Consider the following 17,556-nt stretch of genomic DNA (forward strand, 5'->3'; position numbering starts at 1 on the left):
ACCATTGAAAGTTAAATCCCAGTCAATTGATCTATTGATTTCATCTTATATTCTCCATGTTCTTGTTCTAATAGTTATCTATATGCTAACTATCCTTGTTTGCTGGCTATTCCTTTTATATAAAATGATTCTTATGCTGAGACCCATAAAGGCATTTTTGGCACAATCTGGGTTTATTCAATGTTCTCAATATGGCACTTCTAATATACTGATTTTTAAATCTGCATTAATCTTAACTTTATCCTACCATAGAAAACTGTGCCATCCAAACCTCAGGTCATGCTCCCCTAGTTCTAAAATTCTCTTATTTCTCAGCAGCACCCACTCTTTCACTTTCTAACTAGGCAGTTCAAATTCTCCTTGTTTGCATCTTAGCAGACTTTATATTTAATTTGGCTATAACCTTGCCTAGATACTGTATATCTTTTGGCCTTTGCTTAAATTGGTCAAACCAGGTATCATTAATTTTTATCACAGAAATTCCTTCCAACAATGACAATTGTAATTTTTTCCATCTTAGTAAGTCCTTCTTAATTTGCTTCTATGCCTTAATATAATTGTTCTGAAATAACATGCAATTCATATTAATCATACTAATACCAAGTATTTCACTTTTTTCTGAATATTAAAACAGTGTTTTTGCTCCTTCACCCTAATCTTACTTAACATCTTCATTTTCTCATTAATTTTAAATCCAGCTAACCAATGCACCAAAATCCTTTATTTTTTTTAGTATTTCCATTTCTTCCAAAGGATTTTTCAAAATTATCACCAAATATCAGCAAATACCCTTAATTTATATATTCCACTTTTATTCCTCACTCCAGCAACTCTTCCATCTTGTCTTATGTGTCTATTCAAATACTTCCAGAGCTAAGATGAATAATAATAACAAGGGACATCCTTGTCATGTCCCTTTCTATATCTCACAAGGTTGTTAATTTTTCCATTTACAGTTTTCTCAATTTACAATTGTCTTTTGTGAAGTATAAATCGATTTTATCCATTTAATAAAATTCACTCTCTTGAGATTATACCTTCTAGATGCTAGCATCTGTCCAAGGATATGAGGCAGGTGTTACCAAGTTCCTCCCTCCACATTCCAAAACTGAAATCTAACAATACCATATTGGAGTATCGGAGTAATATTGCGAGAGGTACAATTGAGGGTATTCAAAATCTTAGGAATTGTCTTGTGTGGATTGTAGCCTGTTCTTTAGCTTGGTGAGCCATCCTACAATATCGAGTCCAGTAAATTTTAACCGCCAGTGCTTTTCCTCTACTCCCCAAACTAAGGGGACAGGTAGCAATAAGGTAACCATACATCTAGACGTATGTTTTAGACTAAGTTCCCACAGTTTCTTGCCGGGCCGGCCTATCATTCAGCACTCCCCGTTTTGTGCACTGATCCAGGATCCGCACTTCAGGCTTTCTAGGCAGAAAAGAAGTAGCAGGAAGGCTGCGGTGCTTAAAGGAGCCGTGAAGAAAGATCTGCACCTCTGGAACAGACCCGTCCTGAATTCCTGTCCTTGGGATCTGCCCCGCGACTCTTCCTTCGCTCCCTTACCGTCGCGATCATCTTCCCGTCCATCATCCAGCTCGCCCCTGCCAGCGATGGTCTCCTGACCCAAACCAGAAACCGGGGAAGAGGGTTTAGCAGCAAGTCAACGTGCCAACAAAGGGGGACGGCCAGCTGTGGCCACGCCTCCCTTCATGACGCTCCCTCTTCTGAATTCAGAGGGCGGGGCCTGCTTGCTGAGGAGGACGGGGCAAAGCCGCTTCCCGACACACTGCTGTGAAGAGGTGGGCGATTGCTGGGGAAATCGCTGCGCAGTTGGGGCAGCGTGGCCCGGGCACTCTTTCCGAGGCAGCGCTGCTTTTTCTGTGGGAGGGAGAGCGCATTTGAGTCCTGCAGGCTTTTCCCTTTCAGTATTCAGGGCGAGATTCGTGTGCATTAGCAAGCGCGGAATTGTCCCTTTGGGCTCTTGTTCATGCGAAAGATCCTTTCTCCCTTTCCAGCTTTTCGAGTTCAATGATTTCCTCCTTCCCGAGTTTTCCTTGAACTTTCCCCCTTCCTTCCCAAGTGCCCTGGGCCAGAAGCGCCCTGTCGGCTTCTATGTGCTAAAATGTGTGTGCGAGAGTGTGGCGGCGGCGGCGGCGGCAACAGGAAGGGGGAGAAATTGCTGGGAAAGCGCGGGTGCTGGCTTCGTTCCTGCTGTTTTACGTTAAGTCTCCTTCCCGCTGACTTCTCTTGATTTATCTCCCCGGGAAATAAGTTCCAGAGCCGGGAGGACCGAGTCCCAAGTCAGCGGACGTTAGCGCAAGGCCGCGAACGCGAAATCCCGGGGTGGCGTTGTCAAACAGAGCAATCTGCACCGCCCCCGAAACGGCGGGCTTCTTGGGGGGGGGGGGGCGGACATGCCAAGGCAGTGTGAGCAGTGGCTTTTGGAAGTGAATCGCCCAAAATCTGCGGCGTTCACCAATGCATGTTTGAAGAGCTCCGTTATGTGTCTACAGTACTTCCTTTGGGTAGTAAACCACCGATAGCCAATCCTATTTTAGATATACCGCCAGGGTTCATGTTATCGTTCAGGGTATGGTTTTGTGTCCTGGAGAATTAGTTTCATTCCACGGATGTGTAGAAACCGAGCCATCCTCTATCTTATGCGCTGATGGAACATTTCAGATTTTGAGAAAGAATCATGCCATCATTTTTAACAGGAAGGTAAAATACTTATTTTTTGGGTCCACAAAACATACTGAACCATAAATGATAATGTAGGCTGAGGCCAGGAAATATATGGCTAAAGTAAATTAAATGGCTTATAAATCTAGACAGTTTAGTATGCTATTGGAATCTAATCTCTGTAGCCATGCAGTCCTAAGACCTAAAACCTTAGGAAAATTAATCTAGTAGTTGAAGAAGAGCATTACACCTAACTCACAATTCCTACTTAAAGAGCAGATGGCAGTTGTGGCTAGGAAGGCCTTTGAATAGCTTCATGTTGGGCACCAGTTGTGCTTATTCCTGGGGGAGGGGGGCTATGCTCACTGTCACTTATGACCTAGTCACCTCCTATTTGGCTTTCTGTCATGTGTTTTACATACAACTGTCCTTGAAACTTATCTGAAAGCTTCATCTGTGCAGAATGCAGCAGTGCAAGCAATTATCTGTATTCCTAGAAAAGTACATATTGGTTGCCAGTCTGTTTCTCTGCCAATCCCATCAGATCTGACAGAGAAGACATGCTGCAAGTCCCTTTTTAGGAATTACATTTGGTGGATCCTAGGAGGCAGGCCTCTGTTGTAAAAAGGTAAAGGTATCCCTGTCAGTTGTATCCAAATCTAGCACACAGTGCTCATCTCCATTTCTTGACCAATAGAGCTAGTGATGTCCGAAGATAATTTTCATAACCATGTGGCCAGCATGGCTATACGCTAAAGGCACACAGAATGCTGTTACCTTCCCACCAAAGTGGTATCTATTAATCTTGCATTTGCATGCTTTCAAACTGCTAGGTGGGCACAGGAGCTCATCATGTTGCAGCACCCACCTTATGTAATCTTCGTTTACCCCCCCCCCACCAGAAGTGAGATTAGAGTCCAGCCCTCTTAACATTCCACAAGTCCCTCAAAACCTGACTATGCTTTCAGGCTTTGGGAGATCTTGCAATGGCTCCCATACTGTGGCTGACATCTCTTGTTTTGTGTGTTTTTTATAGTTTTTCATAACGATTTTCAGTTATATTTGTGAAAACACATATAATAGTTTTCTAATAAAGTGCTGTAGCACCAACCCGAGTCTCTCTCTTGTGAAATGAATGGCCATACAAATAGGATAGATAAATAAATAAGATGGCCCTTTCCTGCCTCTACTTCAATGTGTGAAATAAACTAGTCCTATCTGCCTGTTAGAGATAGGAAAGGGGCATAGCTAGGCCTTGTCTACAATCAGATGGGATGTGGGCAGATTAAATGTAATCCAGTCTTGGCAATTAAGGGTTCTGCTGCTTTAAGCGGAGTGGCAGGCAGTGTTTGCCTTGTGCCTGCTTGGTTGCCTCTCCAGCTCTTATCGCTGCCTGCCTGCAGCTCTTTTGAACTATCTGTTAATGGAGGTTCTTTGGGAGAGAGATTAATGTTTAGACATTAAATATAGCTAAAATATGACTGGCTCCCATGATTTATATGCCCATTACCAAAATGAGATACATCTTGATAACATTGTCAGAAGTAACATTGGTACATGTTTGAGGATTTGACATGTTGAAACAAGTTGTAGTAATTAATCAAAACAGATAGTAAAATAATTACTGTACTCTTTTTTAAAAAAGTATTTTACATATACTCATACAATTCAGGGCCTATATAAAAGTAAATATACTTTTGGTATGTTTTCTATCACAGAATAGTTGGCATATTACACATTTGGGGCAATTATCAGGGTTTTAGCAACATGGCTAAGACCAGGCCTTAGAAATCACCCACCCTTGGGTGTGTCTCCTTGTTCTTCCCTTTTCTCAATCTTTTTCTCCCGTATCTTGCTTCAGAAATGTCGATGGAAGGTGAGCCAAGTGGCCTTATCAGAATCACCCAGCTTTTTCTCCTTTCTACAGCCTGGGGAATGCAGATATGGGTAACCTTCATCTCAGGTATGTCTGTAGGGCAAGAGGGGAACTAGCTTAGAATGTTGTTCTATATGACAAGGGCTGTGTTAGAGGAAGGATGAGGTGGAAAGAGAGAAGCATCCATGTTTTCCAAATTTGCCCATAACTTCCTCTAACATTACCAGTACTTTCTAACATGGTTTTCCCTAGCCCTTGAACACGACTTCCAGATCCTGTCACTGTTGCCAACATCACTCTGGGAAGTCCAGTTCCTGTTGTTTTCTTAGCTGTATGAAAGTCCGATGCCTAATTTTTATGTAGAAAAATGTGTTTTATGTAGAAATCTGAACTCCATCTGTTGGTTCAAATCTTTGGAATCCTGTTTCTCTTCCACTGCTTAAAGAAAAGGGTGCGTTTCCCCATATAACCCATTTTTTCTTTGTCTCTAGGGTTTGTTCTTTTCCGAACTGTGAGCCGGCACAACTTTGGCCTGGTACAGGGCAAACTGTTTCCCTTCTATTTCTACACCTTATTTGGCTGCACGCTCCTTAATCTTGCCATATTTGCTACATACCATCCATTGGAACTCCTCAGCACCAGAGAAACTGTTCAGGTAAGGAGCAATTAATGGTCTAAAACCCTGCAGTTTTACATTCAGCGGCAGAAAGTATATAGGCCATAGGTCAGCAACCCGCAGCTCCGCAGCCGCATGCGGCTCTTTAAGCCATCTCCTGCGGCTCCCAGTCACCCGGTGCGTGTGCACCTCTCTGAACGGGCGGAGGTGCGCGCGCACCTCTCGGAATGGGCAATGGCGCTGCCCGTTTAGAAAGCTGCCGCAGCCCGTTTGCAAAACAACAGGCCGCGGCAGCTTTCCAAAAGGGCGGCGCCACTGCCCGTTCCGAGAGGTGTGCGCGCAGCTCTCCAAACTTTTGGAGGTGCGCGTGCACCTCTGCCCGAATGGGCGGTGGCGCCACCTGTTTGCATACCTGTTGGGCTGCTGCGGCTCGTTTGCAGAGCTGCCGCCTTACTTTGAAGGCAGTAGCTCTGCGAACGGGCCGCAGCAGCTTTCTAAACCGGCGGCAGCAGGTCTGCAAACGGGTGGCGCCGCTGCCTGTTCGGGCGGAGGTGCGCGCGCACCTCTCCAAAGGTTTGGAGAGCTGCGTACCCACCTCTCGGAACGGGCGGTGGCACTGCCCGTTTGGAAAGCTGCTGCGGCCCGTTTGCAGAGCTGCCGCCTTCCTCTGAAGGCGGCAAGTCTGCAAACGGGCCGCAGCAGCTTTCCAAACGGGTGGCGGCGCCGCCCGTTCAGGCAGAGGTGTGTGCGCACCTCTTGGAATGGGTGGTGGTGCCGCCCATTTGGAAAGCTGCTGCGGCCCATTTGCAGAGCTGCCGCCTTCCTCTGAAGGTGGCAGGTCTGCAAACTGGCCGTGGCAGCTTTCGAAACGGGCGGTACCTTTCGAGGTTTGGAGAGCTGTGTGCGCACCTCTGAATGGGCGGCAGTTTGGAGGTCCTCGGGGCAGCTCTGGCGGCGCCCGGCCTGAAGGCGGCACCGCAACCCAGCACCCATCGCTAGGGAGACTTGTCACCGCGCAGGTGCCTCCTGTTTTGTGCATGCGCAAAACATTTTGGGTTTTTGCGCAGTGTGCGTGGACGCACGCACGCGCACATTTTGCGGCTCCCAATTGTGTGTGTGTGTGTGTGATGGAACCGGTTGGAGTGGCTCTTTTGCTTTTTCCTGTTGCCGACCCCTGATATAGGCACATTCTGAAAATGCCTTGAGGTTATCAAGGTTCCCAAATCATCTCAGGTTGAAAGAGGTCTTCTTATTCTTAAGACAGTATCTTCTTGGCTGCACTGACCTAGCAGTTTCACTGTTCAAATTGCAAGACTTCCATTATCTTCTATTTAATAGCTCCTACTAAATCCCTCTTTTTCTACATCATTTTAATGCTCTGATACTTTTTCATGTATATTCTTCTATGTTCTTCCTGTCTCCCTAGGACCTTTGCAGCACCAACTGCTTAAGATTAAAGATAGTCATAATGGTATATAGATACATTTATATGACAGGACATACAGACAAGCCATAATTACTTATTCAGTTCTGTAGCTACACAAGTGATAGCTCTTGTTGGGGAAAAAGGCATTGATGCTTGCTTCTCTGGGTAGCAGTTTCTAAATTCTTTACATCTATATAAAAATGTCCATGGCCAGGTTCTTCTGAGATGAACTGTTAGCAGGCTTCTTGGTTAAAGGATTTGGTAAGTAAAATGATACAAAGACTCCACACATAATGACATTAATTAAGGATGAACAGAGATAATACAATATCTCAAACTGAATAGGTCCCTATTTGTTTGTATTTAATGGACTTACTTCTGAATAAACTGGTTTAGGATTGCAATTCTGCTTTCTGTCTATTTCCCTGTATAGCATTTTTAAATCTTTTAGAATATTCCAACTTAGAGGGTATATTTAGAACACTATCATCATATTCGTCCCTTCCCTGCATCTTTGCTCCCAGCCTTCATGGCTATATTTCTGAAGAAAAGCAAAGCTTTGCATAAAATGCATTATAATAAATTAATGAGTAATTTTTGTTAGACGGATAGTTACGTTTAACCTTTGCAGCAGAATATTTTGTGGTACCGTATTTTCCGGCGTATAAGACGACTTTTGAACCCCTGAAAATCTTCTCAAAAGTTGGGGGGTCGTCTTATACGCCCAGTCACCTTATACGCCGGAAAATCAGTGGGTGGCGTCTGGCGGGAGCCGGCAGGGCAGTCCTGCGCACGCGCGCACTCCCCGGCTGCTCCTTAGCAGCTGGGGAGTGCGCGCGTGTGCAGGACTGCCCTGCCGACTCCCGTCCGACGCTCTTCGCTCTTGAGGCAGCTGCTGCCTCAAGAGGGAAGAGCCGGCTCGCTCTTCCCTCTTGAGGCAGCAGCTGCCTCAAGAGGGAAGAGCGTGGAGCCGGCAGGGAAGTCCTGCGTGCGCGTGCGTTTGCAGGACTTCCCTGCCGGCTCGCTCTTCCGTCGCGTCGGACGGGAGCCGGCAGGGAAGTCCTGCACATGCGCGCGCACGCAGGACTTCCCTGCCGGCTCGCTCTTCCCTCTTGAGGCAGCAGCTGCCTCAAGAGGGAAGAGCGTGGAGCCGTCAGGGAAGTCCTGCGTGTGCGTGCGTTTGCAGGACTTCCCTGCCGGCTCGCTCTTCCCTAAGAGCGTGGGACGGGAGCCGGCAGGAAAGTCCTGCTCCCGTCTGACTCTGCGCTTCTGCCGGGCGGTGCTGGCCGAGACGAGCCAGCAGGCAGCCGCCATGAGCGCGGCGCTGAGGGGCAGCAGCCCCACGCGCAGCAGCAGCCGCCGGCTCAGCAACAGGTCCGAGTGCAGGAGCCGCACCGCCAGGCTGCCCAGGAAAAGCAGCCACACCGAGAGGCTGCACGCCCAGTCCAGCTCCATGAGGGGCAGGGCGGGAAGCCGGTCGGGAAGAGGGACCGGGAGCCCGGGCCGAGCGCACCTCGGCCGACGGTGAGAGGGAAGCGGCACATGAAAAAGAGGCTGCGGGCGGAGCTGCCCTGCCCTGCGCCAAATGGGAGAAGTTCAAGGCCTGGGGGGGGAAAGCAGGAGGGGCGCTGGCCGTGGCGGGTGGCGGCTGCCCTCCAGCGCTGCCTGCCGCCCGGGAAACGCTGCATCTCGGGGGCCAGCAGAAGCGCGGGAGCAGTGGGAGGGCCGGCGGGGCCAGTCGGGCCTTTGCCTCCTCTGCGACGGACAGGGAGGGCAGGGCATACCTTGAAAAACTTCTTAAAAGTAGGGGGTCTTCTTATACGACGGGTCGTCTTATACGCCGGAAAATACGGTACTGTAAATATGCCTTTAATGAGCATATGCTATAATAAATTTGATTGTCTTTAAGATGCCGTAAAACCCTTTTTTATAATTTATCAACTAACCAAGAACGCTAATGAATTAATATATATTTTGTAATATTTTACTAAAGAAAGGCATTAAAACATTTAGCATGTAATGCTTTTTCATTTTGTCACCATTCCCACCTCTGGGAATGTCTGAGTGTGAGTGCTTCAGCCTTAATCTAATTTCTTCCTGGAGAGAAATTCTTAAGGTGCAGGCTTTCAAAGTACAACTGCAATGCTGCCACAAACGGTACAGTTTATTTATATCTTTTCCCCTAAGAACTTTTGACTTAGAAGAAAATACATGCGGCTGGGACGTGAAACAGAATAATTACCTGGGGTTTTTAAATGTTAAATTAATTTTTTCCAAAATACAATCTGGGGATGGTCACCGGGACCAGAGATTTACTCTTCTGAGCTTTCGGATTTGTGTTGGAGCCCATCCTCAGGGAACTTCTAATTTTTTTCACCATTCACAGCAAAAATAGGTTCGGTATATATCTATTTCCCAGTTTGTTAATATCAGGGAAGCATCTGAATATTGTTCAGCACTGAAAAATCCTGTTTTGAGTGATCATTGATAACAAACCAAACCAAAAAGATAGGATCATAGTGGTTGAAAAAGATAATAATAATAATAATAATAATAATAATAATAATAATAATAATAATAATAATAATAATAATAATAATAATAATAATAATAATAATAATATTTATTTGTATACTGCTCTTCTCCCGAAGGACTCAGGGCGGTGAACAGGGCAAACATATAAAAATACAAGAATACAAACATTAAAAGAGATTAAACAAGTGCCCAGAAACTAAGAACAATGAATTAAAATACATTAAAACAATATTAAAATCTAAACCCATCACCCATCAGGCCAGCTTGTTCGAACAAGTAGGTCTTCAGATCACGCCAGAAGGAGCGAAGGTCGGGCGCCATCCGGAGCTCAACCGGCAAACGGTTCCACAATTCTGGCGCGCCCACAGAGAAGGACCTCCCCCTGGGGGCCACCAGGCGACATTCTCTGACTGGTGGCACCCTGAGGAGGCCCTCTCTGTGGGAGCGCACAGGGCGGAGGGAAGTTGATGCCTGCAGCAGGTGATCCCTAAGGTACTCCGGACCCATGCCATGTAGGGCTTTAAAGACCATTACCATCACCTTGAATCTCACCCAGAAGACAACTGGAAGCCAATGCAGCTCATGGAGCAGAGGTGTAACATGGGAGTATTGGGAGACTCCCAACACAACTCTCGCGGCTGCATTCTGTACCAGCTGGAGCCTCCGAGTGGTCCTCAAGGGAAGCCCCATGTAGAGAGCATTGCAGTAGTCTAAACGAGAGGTCACAAGCGCATGAGTGACCGTACGTAGGGCATCCCGGTCTAGATAGGGCCACAACTGGCGCACCAGGCGAACCTGGGCAAAGGCCCCCCTAGTCACAGCTACTATGTGATCTTCTAAAGAGAGCTGTGAATCTAGGAGGACTCCCAAGTTGCGAGCCCTATCTACGGGGGGTAATAACTCACCCCCCATAGAAAGAGATGGGATATTCTGAATATCCCGATATGCCGATATGCACAGCCACTCAGTCTTGTCAGGGTTGTCGAAGCCTGTTCCTCCCCATCCAGACCCGAACTGCCTCCAGGCAACGGGACATCACGTCGAGGGCATCACTGGGGTGGTTTGGGGTCGAAATAAAAAGCTGGGTATCATCAGCGTACTGATGATACCCAACTCCAAAACCACGAATGATCTCACCCAGCGGTTTCATATAGATGTTGAACAGGAGAGGCAAGAGGACCGACCCCTGAGCAACTCCACAAGCGAGAGGCCTCGAGGTCGACCCCTGCCCTCCTGCCAACACCGACTGCAAACGTCCCAGGAGATAGGAGGAGAACCACTGAAGAACTGTGCCTCCCACTCCCAGTCCCCTGAGATGCCGCAACAGGATACCATGGTCGATGGTATCGAAAGCCGCTGAGAGGTCTAATAGGACTAGGACAGAGGAATATCCCCTGTCCCGGGCCCTCCAGAGATCATTCACCAGAGCGACCAATGCCGTCTCTGTGCTGTACCCGGGCCTGAAATCCGATTGGTACGGGTCTAGATAATCCGCTTCATCCAGAACCAGAGGGAGCTGATGCGCCACCACACTCTCAACAACCTTTGCAAGAAAGCGAAGGTTGGAGACCGGTCGAAAATTATTTAACACAGCTGGGTCCAAGGCAGGCTTCTTGAGGAGAGGTCTCACCACCGCCTCCTTCAAGACGGCAGGGAAACTACCCTCACTCAAAGAGGCAGCTATAACAGCCTGGAACATGCCTCGTGTCCCCTCCCGGGCCGCATAAACCAGCCAGGAAGGGCACGGGTCCAATAAACGTGGTGGAGCTCAGCCTCCCCATGATCCTGTCCACTTCCTCCAGAGTCACAGGATCGAACTCCTCCCAGATAACATCGACAAGACCACCCGTGTCCTGATCGTCAGACTCTGCCCAGTCGGAGTCCAAAGCGGTCCGAATCCGAGCGATTTTGTCCGACAGATGTTGACTAAACTCCTCGGCACGGCCCTGCAAGGGTTCCTCCCTCACCTCCTGATTAAGGAGGGAGCGGGTACCCTAAACAGGGCGGCCGGGCAATTATCTGCGGACGCGATAAGGGTAGCGAAGTGATTAGACCTCTCCACCCTTATCACTGCGAGATAAGACCTAATACAGGTTCTTAGTCGCAATCGGTCGAATTCAGATCGGCTGGACCTCCAACGGCTCTCTAGGCCCCGTCTCCAACGCTTCATCTCCCGGAGCTCCGCGGAGAACTATGGAGCCCGCTGGGATCTGCACCGGGTCAGGGGCCGCAAGGGTACCATGCAATACTGTCATTTTCTTCTGCTCCTTGCAGACTTCATCTAGAAAACCATTTTATTTATCTCCCCAAAAGTTTCTTGTTTTGAGGCAATAAAATAAAATAAAAATCTTGGAGAAAACATACAGATGTTATCATTGTGTAGAATACGTGAACCACTTTTAACTGTTAATGTCCTTAAAGAATTAGTTGAAACATTGTTGAGAAACTATTGTTCCTCCCCTTAATTTTTCACCACAATCTCTTTGAATCAGGAGGCATAATCTGTATACTGAGCAAAATGTCAAGTACACAAGTGATTGACAACTGTACAACTCCACTGACCTGCAGATATTACAATACTTCTGAAGCACTGGTGTTTTGTTGGAGCTGAGCCTAGGCATAGAAAATTAATATTCACATTGCACTAAAATAAATAAGGTGTAATGTGGAAAGCTGACTCTAACTTTAGGCCAATCACATTCTCTCAGCAACCTACCTCCTAGAATTGTGGAGAAAAATCAGTGGGAAGTTCATTTAAAATAAATTTAAAATATATACATTATTTTCATCTTTTTTTTGGACTATGTAGCTAATTGACTTAAAAATGAGGAAAATCAGATTCATCAACTGCCCTTTCATTTTTCCTAGAAGTAAGAATGCAGCTCCAGAACTCAAATAAAAAGACTTCAAAGAAAATTACACATAGTAAATTGGAAGTCAGAAGTGATTGTGATACTTTGTGTCTTCCTTATAGATCACACTCTTTTTAATTTGCCTCATCTTGGCTGCCACTAATGCCTCCTGGTTCTCCCAAGTCATCACCAAAACCATGCTTAAGATGCAAGAGATTGAAAAGGAGCATGGGCTCGGACAGGAAGTGGGGGGTTCAGGTCAGCGAGAGGTTTACCAACTTCTGAAGGAGAAGGATAACAAATACCGGCACCTGCGTCAGAAGTTCTTCAGATTTCATGGCTTGTCTTCTCTCTGCAATCTGGCTTGTGTTATCTGCACCGGGGCGAACTTGGCATTCATTGGCTTGCAACTGGAGAGCCTGTAGACTCTCCACTGCTTCTGCTGGTTCTCATGCTTTCTCCTAAAATTCTGGTTTTGCCCTAAGGAGGAGCTTGGAAATGACCAGAAATCAATCCTTTCTAGTGTGTCCCATTCCTCTAGAAGTAACCAGATACAGAATGCTCTCCTGAAGTATAAATTGGATTGTCCAATAACTGAAGGGATGATATTTAAACCTAGAGCAAATTATCTGCATAAATTAATGCTGTTTCTGTTTTAAAATCTTGATGTAATACTAGTTTGTGTTGTGCTAAATTAGGAAGTTTTTGTAATGTTTTATGATTTGTCATTGTCACTAGGCTCCCTATTGTTAATGATATTCTAATACCATTTAATATCAATTGTATATCCAGGGAACAAGACCTTAATGGGCTCGCTTTTAGCAGTAAGGTACAGGATTCTGCTATCTTGAAAGAAAATTTAAATATAGAATGCCTTCTTACATACAAATTTTTATTTATCTTTTGGAATTCTGCTTTGGGAATAAAGAACATTAATAGCCCTCTCCTTCTGCTGCTTATTTAAACCCTTTGTCTCTCCTAGTTTCCAGTGGGGTTTTTCAGGTTGACAAGTAAATTAATGGCAGAACTCCTATTTTGGGATTCATAAACTGTTTTAATCTATTAAGCTGCACTCATTTCAGCAACTATCCTATTTCTTCTCCTACCTGGATGAGAAAAACCCTTTTGTGCCTCTAATTCATGCTATACCATTGTTTATTCCTAAAACAGTTGGCTGGTTTCATATAATTGCACGGTTAGAATGCAGTATTACAGGATGACTCTGTTTACTCCCAGGAGTTTGATCCTAACCTGCTCAGGATTAATTGAGCCTTCCATCGTTCCAAGATCAATAAAATCAGGACCCAGGTTGTTGGGAGCAATATGCTGACATTGGGGCAATCAGCTCAGGGAGTGCTGCAAAGCACTTTGGAGCAGTATATAGGTTTAAATCCTATTACTATAACACGCTAAAACATAAACCATGATTCATGAACCACTGCTGTTGAGTTCACACAAATTAAACTAAAATAGTTTGTACGATATTGGTTTAGTATGCTGCAAGAACAAAGGTTGGTTTTCTTTCGTGATTTTATATGTAAGCTGTTTTGTCATATTATTACATAGACTAGGTCTGTGGGTGGTAGACATGGATAGCTTGGCCCATCTCTTAGCGGTGTGCTTCTCAGGTCATCAGCCATAAATTAGGACCAAAAACTTTTGTGAGCTATTGCTTTGAATGTAACAAGACATGTGCATTTTAAAAAAAAAAACACCTAGTATTGGGTGTACTAGGACAAATGGGTAATGAGCCTGATGAACAGCAGCCAAAAAAGCTAATACAATCCTAGGTTGTATAAACAGAGGCATAGAATCAAGATCACACGAAGTATTAGTACCGCTTTATAAAACCCTAGTGAGACCACACCTGGAATACTGCAGCCAATTTTGGTCAGCATATCACAAAAAGATGTTGAGAGTTTGGAAAAAAATTAGAGAAAAGCAACTAAGATGATTAAAGGCCTGGAGACTAAAACATGAAGAACGGCTGCAGGACATGGGTTTGGCTAGTCTAAAGAAAAGGAAGAAATGGGTAACATGATAGCAGTGTTCGAGTATTTGAGGGGCTGCCACAAAGAAGTGGGGGTCATGTTATTCACTAAAGCACCGGAAGGTAGGATGAGAAACAATGGTTGAAAACTGATCAGAGAGAGAAGCAACCTGGAATTAAGGAGAAACTTCCTAACAGTGAGGACAATTAACCAGTGGAACAGCTCGCCTTCAGAAATCGTGGGTGCCCCATCACTGGAGATTTTAAAGAAGAGACTAGACAATCATTTGTCTGAAATGGTATAGCTTCTCCTGCTCGAGCAGGGGGCTGGACTAGAAGACCTCCAAGGTCCCTTCCAGCTCTATTCTATTCTTGAATGTAAGGTGAAACTAGGGAATATTTAAAATTCTGCTCTGAATATCAAATCCTGGGCACCTCTGAGAAAATGAGCCTGAAAATACAAACTCTTCTAATTCACTGTGCTACTCCACCATATAGGCAACATACTGTAAAGAAAGCTTCATGAGAAAGCAAGTGCATTTTTTGCTGTTAGAAAAGGCCTGCACTGCTATTCTCAGGTACATATAAAATTTGACCACTTCTGCCAGGAAGAGATGCAACATTAACCAATATTGTGATATACTGTATGAACAGGAAGATATATTTACGTAATTCCTGGATGTTCTGGTTGGGGCGATAATCCAGAATCTCTAAAGGCTGCCCTACCTTACCTGTATGTGCTGTAGACATGTGCAATGTTTGTACAACTGTAGTAAGACACAAACTAATGATTAGGAAATCCATTTCAAAAGCTCTGATAAGGGCATAATTTAAACATCATTTGTTGAATAAGCCACAGCTGGTTCCATGCCTCACACTAAACTATGGTTTGCTAAAAATAGTAATTTAGTGAAGTTGACGCAACATTCTAAGCATGACCCAAACAAACCACATTATCTTTTAATGTGTGTGCATTCAATCAATGATCAAATAGCAAACACCTTCACAGACTAACCCAAAATTATGACTTGGTGATATTTACATCACAAGTTTTGCCCAGCTACTTCCTTCTAACAACTGCAAGTTATCCTTAGTCTCATTCTTGCCCTCTTGAATTGACCATGGAGAAGGAAGGCAGGAGGCAAATGGGACTGCTCTGTAACTGAAGAGTGATACCCTTTGATCATTGTACAGGTGAATAGATTTCTCTGTTCCATTTAATAAGCCTTCTGTGGGCTTTTTTAATCTCTAAATAAATCCCTGTAAATCTTTAGTCTTGAGGAAAAAAAACCTTGTTAAAATCTATCTGGAAGACTACCCATGTCCATATGTACACGTATAGCTTGAGTTAGCCCAGGCTGGTCTGCACAGTGTGCTAAGCCATTGCTTAATTAAGCCAAGTGTGACTTGCAGATCTAGGTCATTGATTACACTGGGGTTGAGAAACATACCTTAATCACAACAGATACTCATGTTTAGAAGATTTACTTCCCCAATTATGGCTTTGTGTATTATCCAGACCTAACAGGGATGCTTAAGCCATTGTTAAATCCTCCTCCTGGCCTCCAGAATTAGAGATGGGAGACAGAAGACAGTGCATAGAAATGCCTCCTACCATAGCATTTCAGCTGCTTCAGCGTTATTTGCACATGTTATGCTTGTACTCATTCAACACATTTGATTAGACTAATATTTCTCATCCTTAGTAACTTGTGGATTTCCCCATGCAGGCCAGAGAATTCTCAGAGTTAAAATCCACTTATCTTAAAGTAGCCAAGGTTGAGAAACAACAGACTAGACTAGTAAATACAGTTCAACTTGTTCTTCTACAGCAACACTTAAAAGTGCAGATTCCTTCCTTCCTTCCTTCTTCCTTCCTTCCTTTTGCTGGATAAACTGCCACATGCCCCAAATTTTCACTGTGAGGAGAAGCAATCACCTTTGAAAACTGTCATTAGTTGCCTGCTCTAAAGCACATGTAAAATCTGCCCACCAACAATGCCACAAAAAAATCTCCCTTCCCAGCAGCAGAATTGGCCTTATACAGGGAGATTTTCACTTGTCCTTGATTATATGGATGTCCCTATGATAAACTCAGAAGAGTGTGCCAAGCATTTTTGTAACATGCACAGATGTCCGTCCAATCGACATGATTCAACTTTTCAATTACTTGTTACAAGTAGTTAAATCTACATGGCAAAGTTCTTGCTATGCAACCCTTAATAATTCAGCTTTCCACAACTTCCAGAAGGTAGCCTGAAAAAACAGGCTGTTGTCAAGAAGATTACTGCTGTTCAGCAGGGGTAAAATATAGCCACTGAAGCTAAACTGTTAGTTCTATCCTTGTGGGGCTGTGGGAGGCAGTGGTGTAAAAAAAACCCAGAGACATTGAATAAAGCACATTCATCAGGAGAACTGGATGCTGCTGCCTTTCTGAGTAAACCCTTTCTGAGTAAACCAGACAAGAAGGGGATCTCAAATTGGACAAAAAGCCATATCATGAACATACTAAGAGACGGAAACAGATGGTCAATGTACATACAGTACAATAATTTATGTCAATCTAACTTTGGCAATGAAGGTGGAGGGGGAAAGCTTATTCCTCAAGTCTTTCTAATCTTTGCATGTATGAGTCAAATATCCTGAATTAGGCTTCTTGAACAATTTAAAAAAACTAGGATCATTCTTTGCATGTGAGCAATGCAATCATGGCTTATTTGGCCAATTCCTTTCTCCTTTACCTCTCCCCCCCCAGCTAGTTCAGCCTTGTATTGATCTGATTTGTTAGACATTTTAGTAGGGCTTAAAAAAATAAAGAGAAAGCTAGGCTTTCTGCAACAAATCAAACACATATTTTTAAGCTACAATTGCAATCTGGAAGGTTCAAGGTTCAAAGGGATCTTGAAAGACTTGAACATTGGGCCTATTTCCAGTAAAAATCAGTTTAGTTGGAAGAAATGCAATTATAGATCAAGACAAGAAAAACCAGATGTAGAAATACAAGACAGGTGGCACCTGACTCAATAGTCACTGTATCTTGGTAGACCACACTGGTATAACCAATGCAATCTTGGGCAAAGCATCAGATATATAATGTCAAGATCATGCCAGCAAAGTGATACTTCCACTTTACAGTACATCTGTTCTAGGAGCATGTACATACTTCATCTGGAATGTAATGTCCAGTCTTGCTTGCCAGAACACAAGTTTGATGCTGAGGAACTGAAGCAGTGCAGTGAAAATGAACAAAGATGGTGAGGGGTTTGCAGGCCAAATCCTGCATAAAATGGTGAAAAGAACTAGGCATGTTTAGCCTAAAGAAGAGAAACCTAAGCAGACGCATGATAGAAGTCTTCCAAGGAAGGGGTATTACGGGAATGAAGATGTGGATTTTACAGGTTAGGACAAGAATACTAAGGTAGAAGGTTAGGGACAGACCCAGGTTCAAAATAAGGAGTCAATAAGGAATCATTTCCTGATTGTAATTGTTATTAAACAATAGAAAAGGTATCACTGATGATTTTCAAATAAAGGTTGGACAGCTATTTGTGATGGTCAAGGATTCCTGGTCAAGA

At 44.5% G+C, this 17,556-nt stretch overlaps 1 protein-coding gene across 3 annotated transcripts in view; it reads left to right on the forward strand.

Annotated features, from left to right (window-relative positions):
* The first annotated feature begins 1,740 nt into the window (after nucleotides 1–1,740).
* Nucleotides 1,741–17,556, forward strand: part of RAB3D (RAB3D, member RAS oncogene family) — a 77,895-nt gene continuing 62,079 nt past the window's right edge. Inside the window, exons 1-3 of one of the 3 annotated variants that reach the window (XM_083354716.1) lie at nucleotides 1,741–1,803; nucleotides 4,548–4,649; nucleotides 5,054–5,217. In XM_083354716.1, coding sequence (XP_083210842.1) covers nucleotides 4,550–4,649; nucleotides 5,054–5,217 — 264 coding nt within the window. In that variant the 5' untranslated portion in view covers nucleotides 1,741–1,803; nucleotides 4,548–4,549. The other 2 variants (XM_083354717.1, XM_083354719.1) reach the window with 2 other exon arrangements.

This window comes from Vipera ursinii (genome assembly GCF_947247035.1).
Source record: "Vipera ursinii genome assembly, chromosome: 2".
NCBI lineage: Eukaryota > Metazoa > Chordata > Lepidosauria > Squamata > Viperidae > Vipera > Vipera ursinii.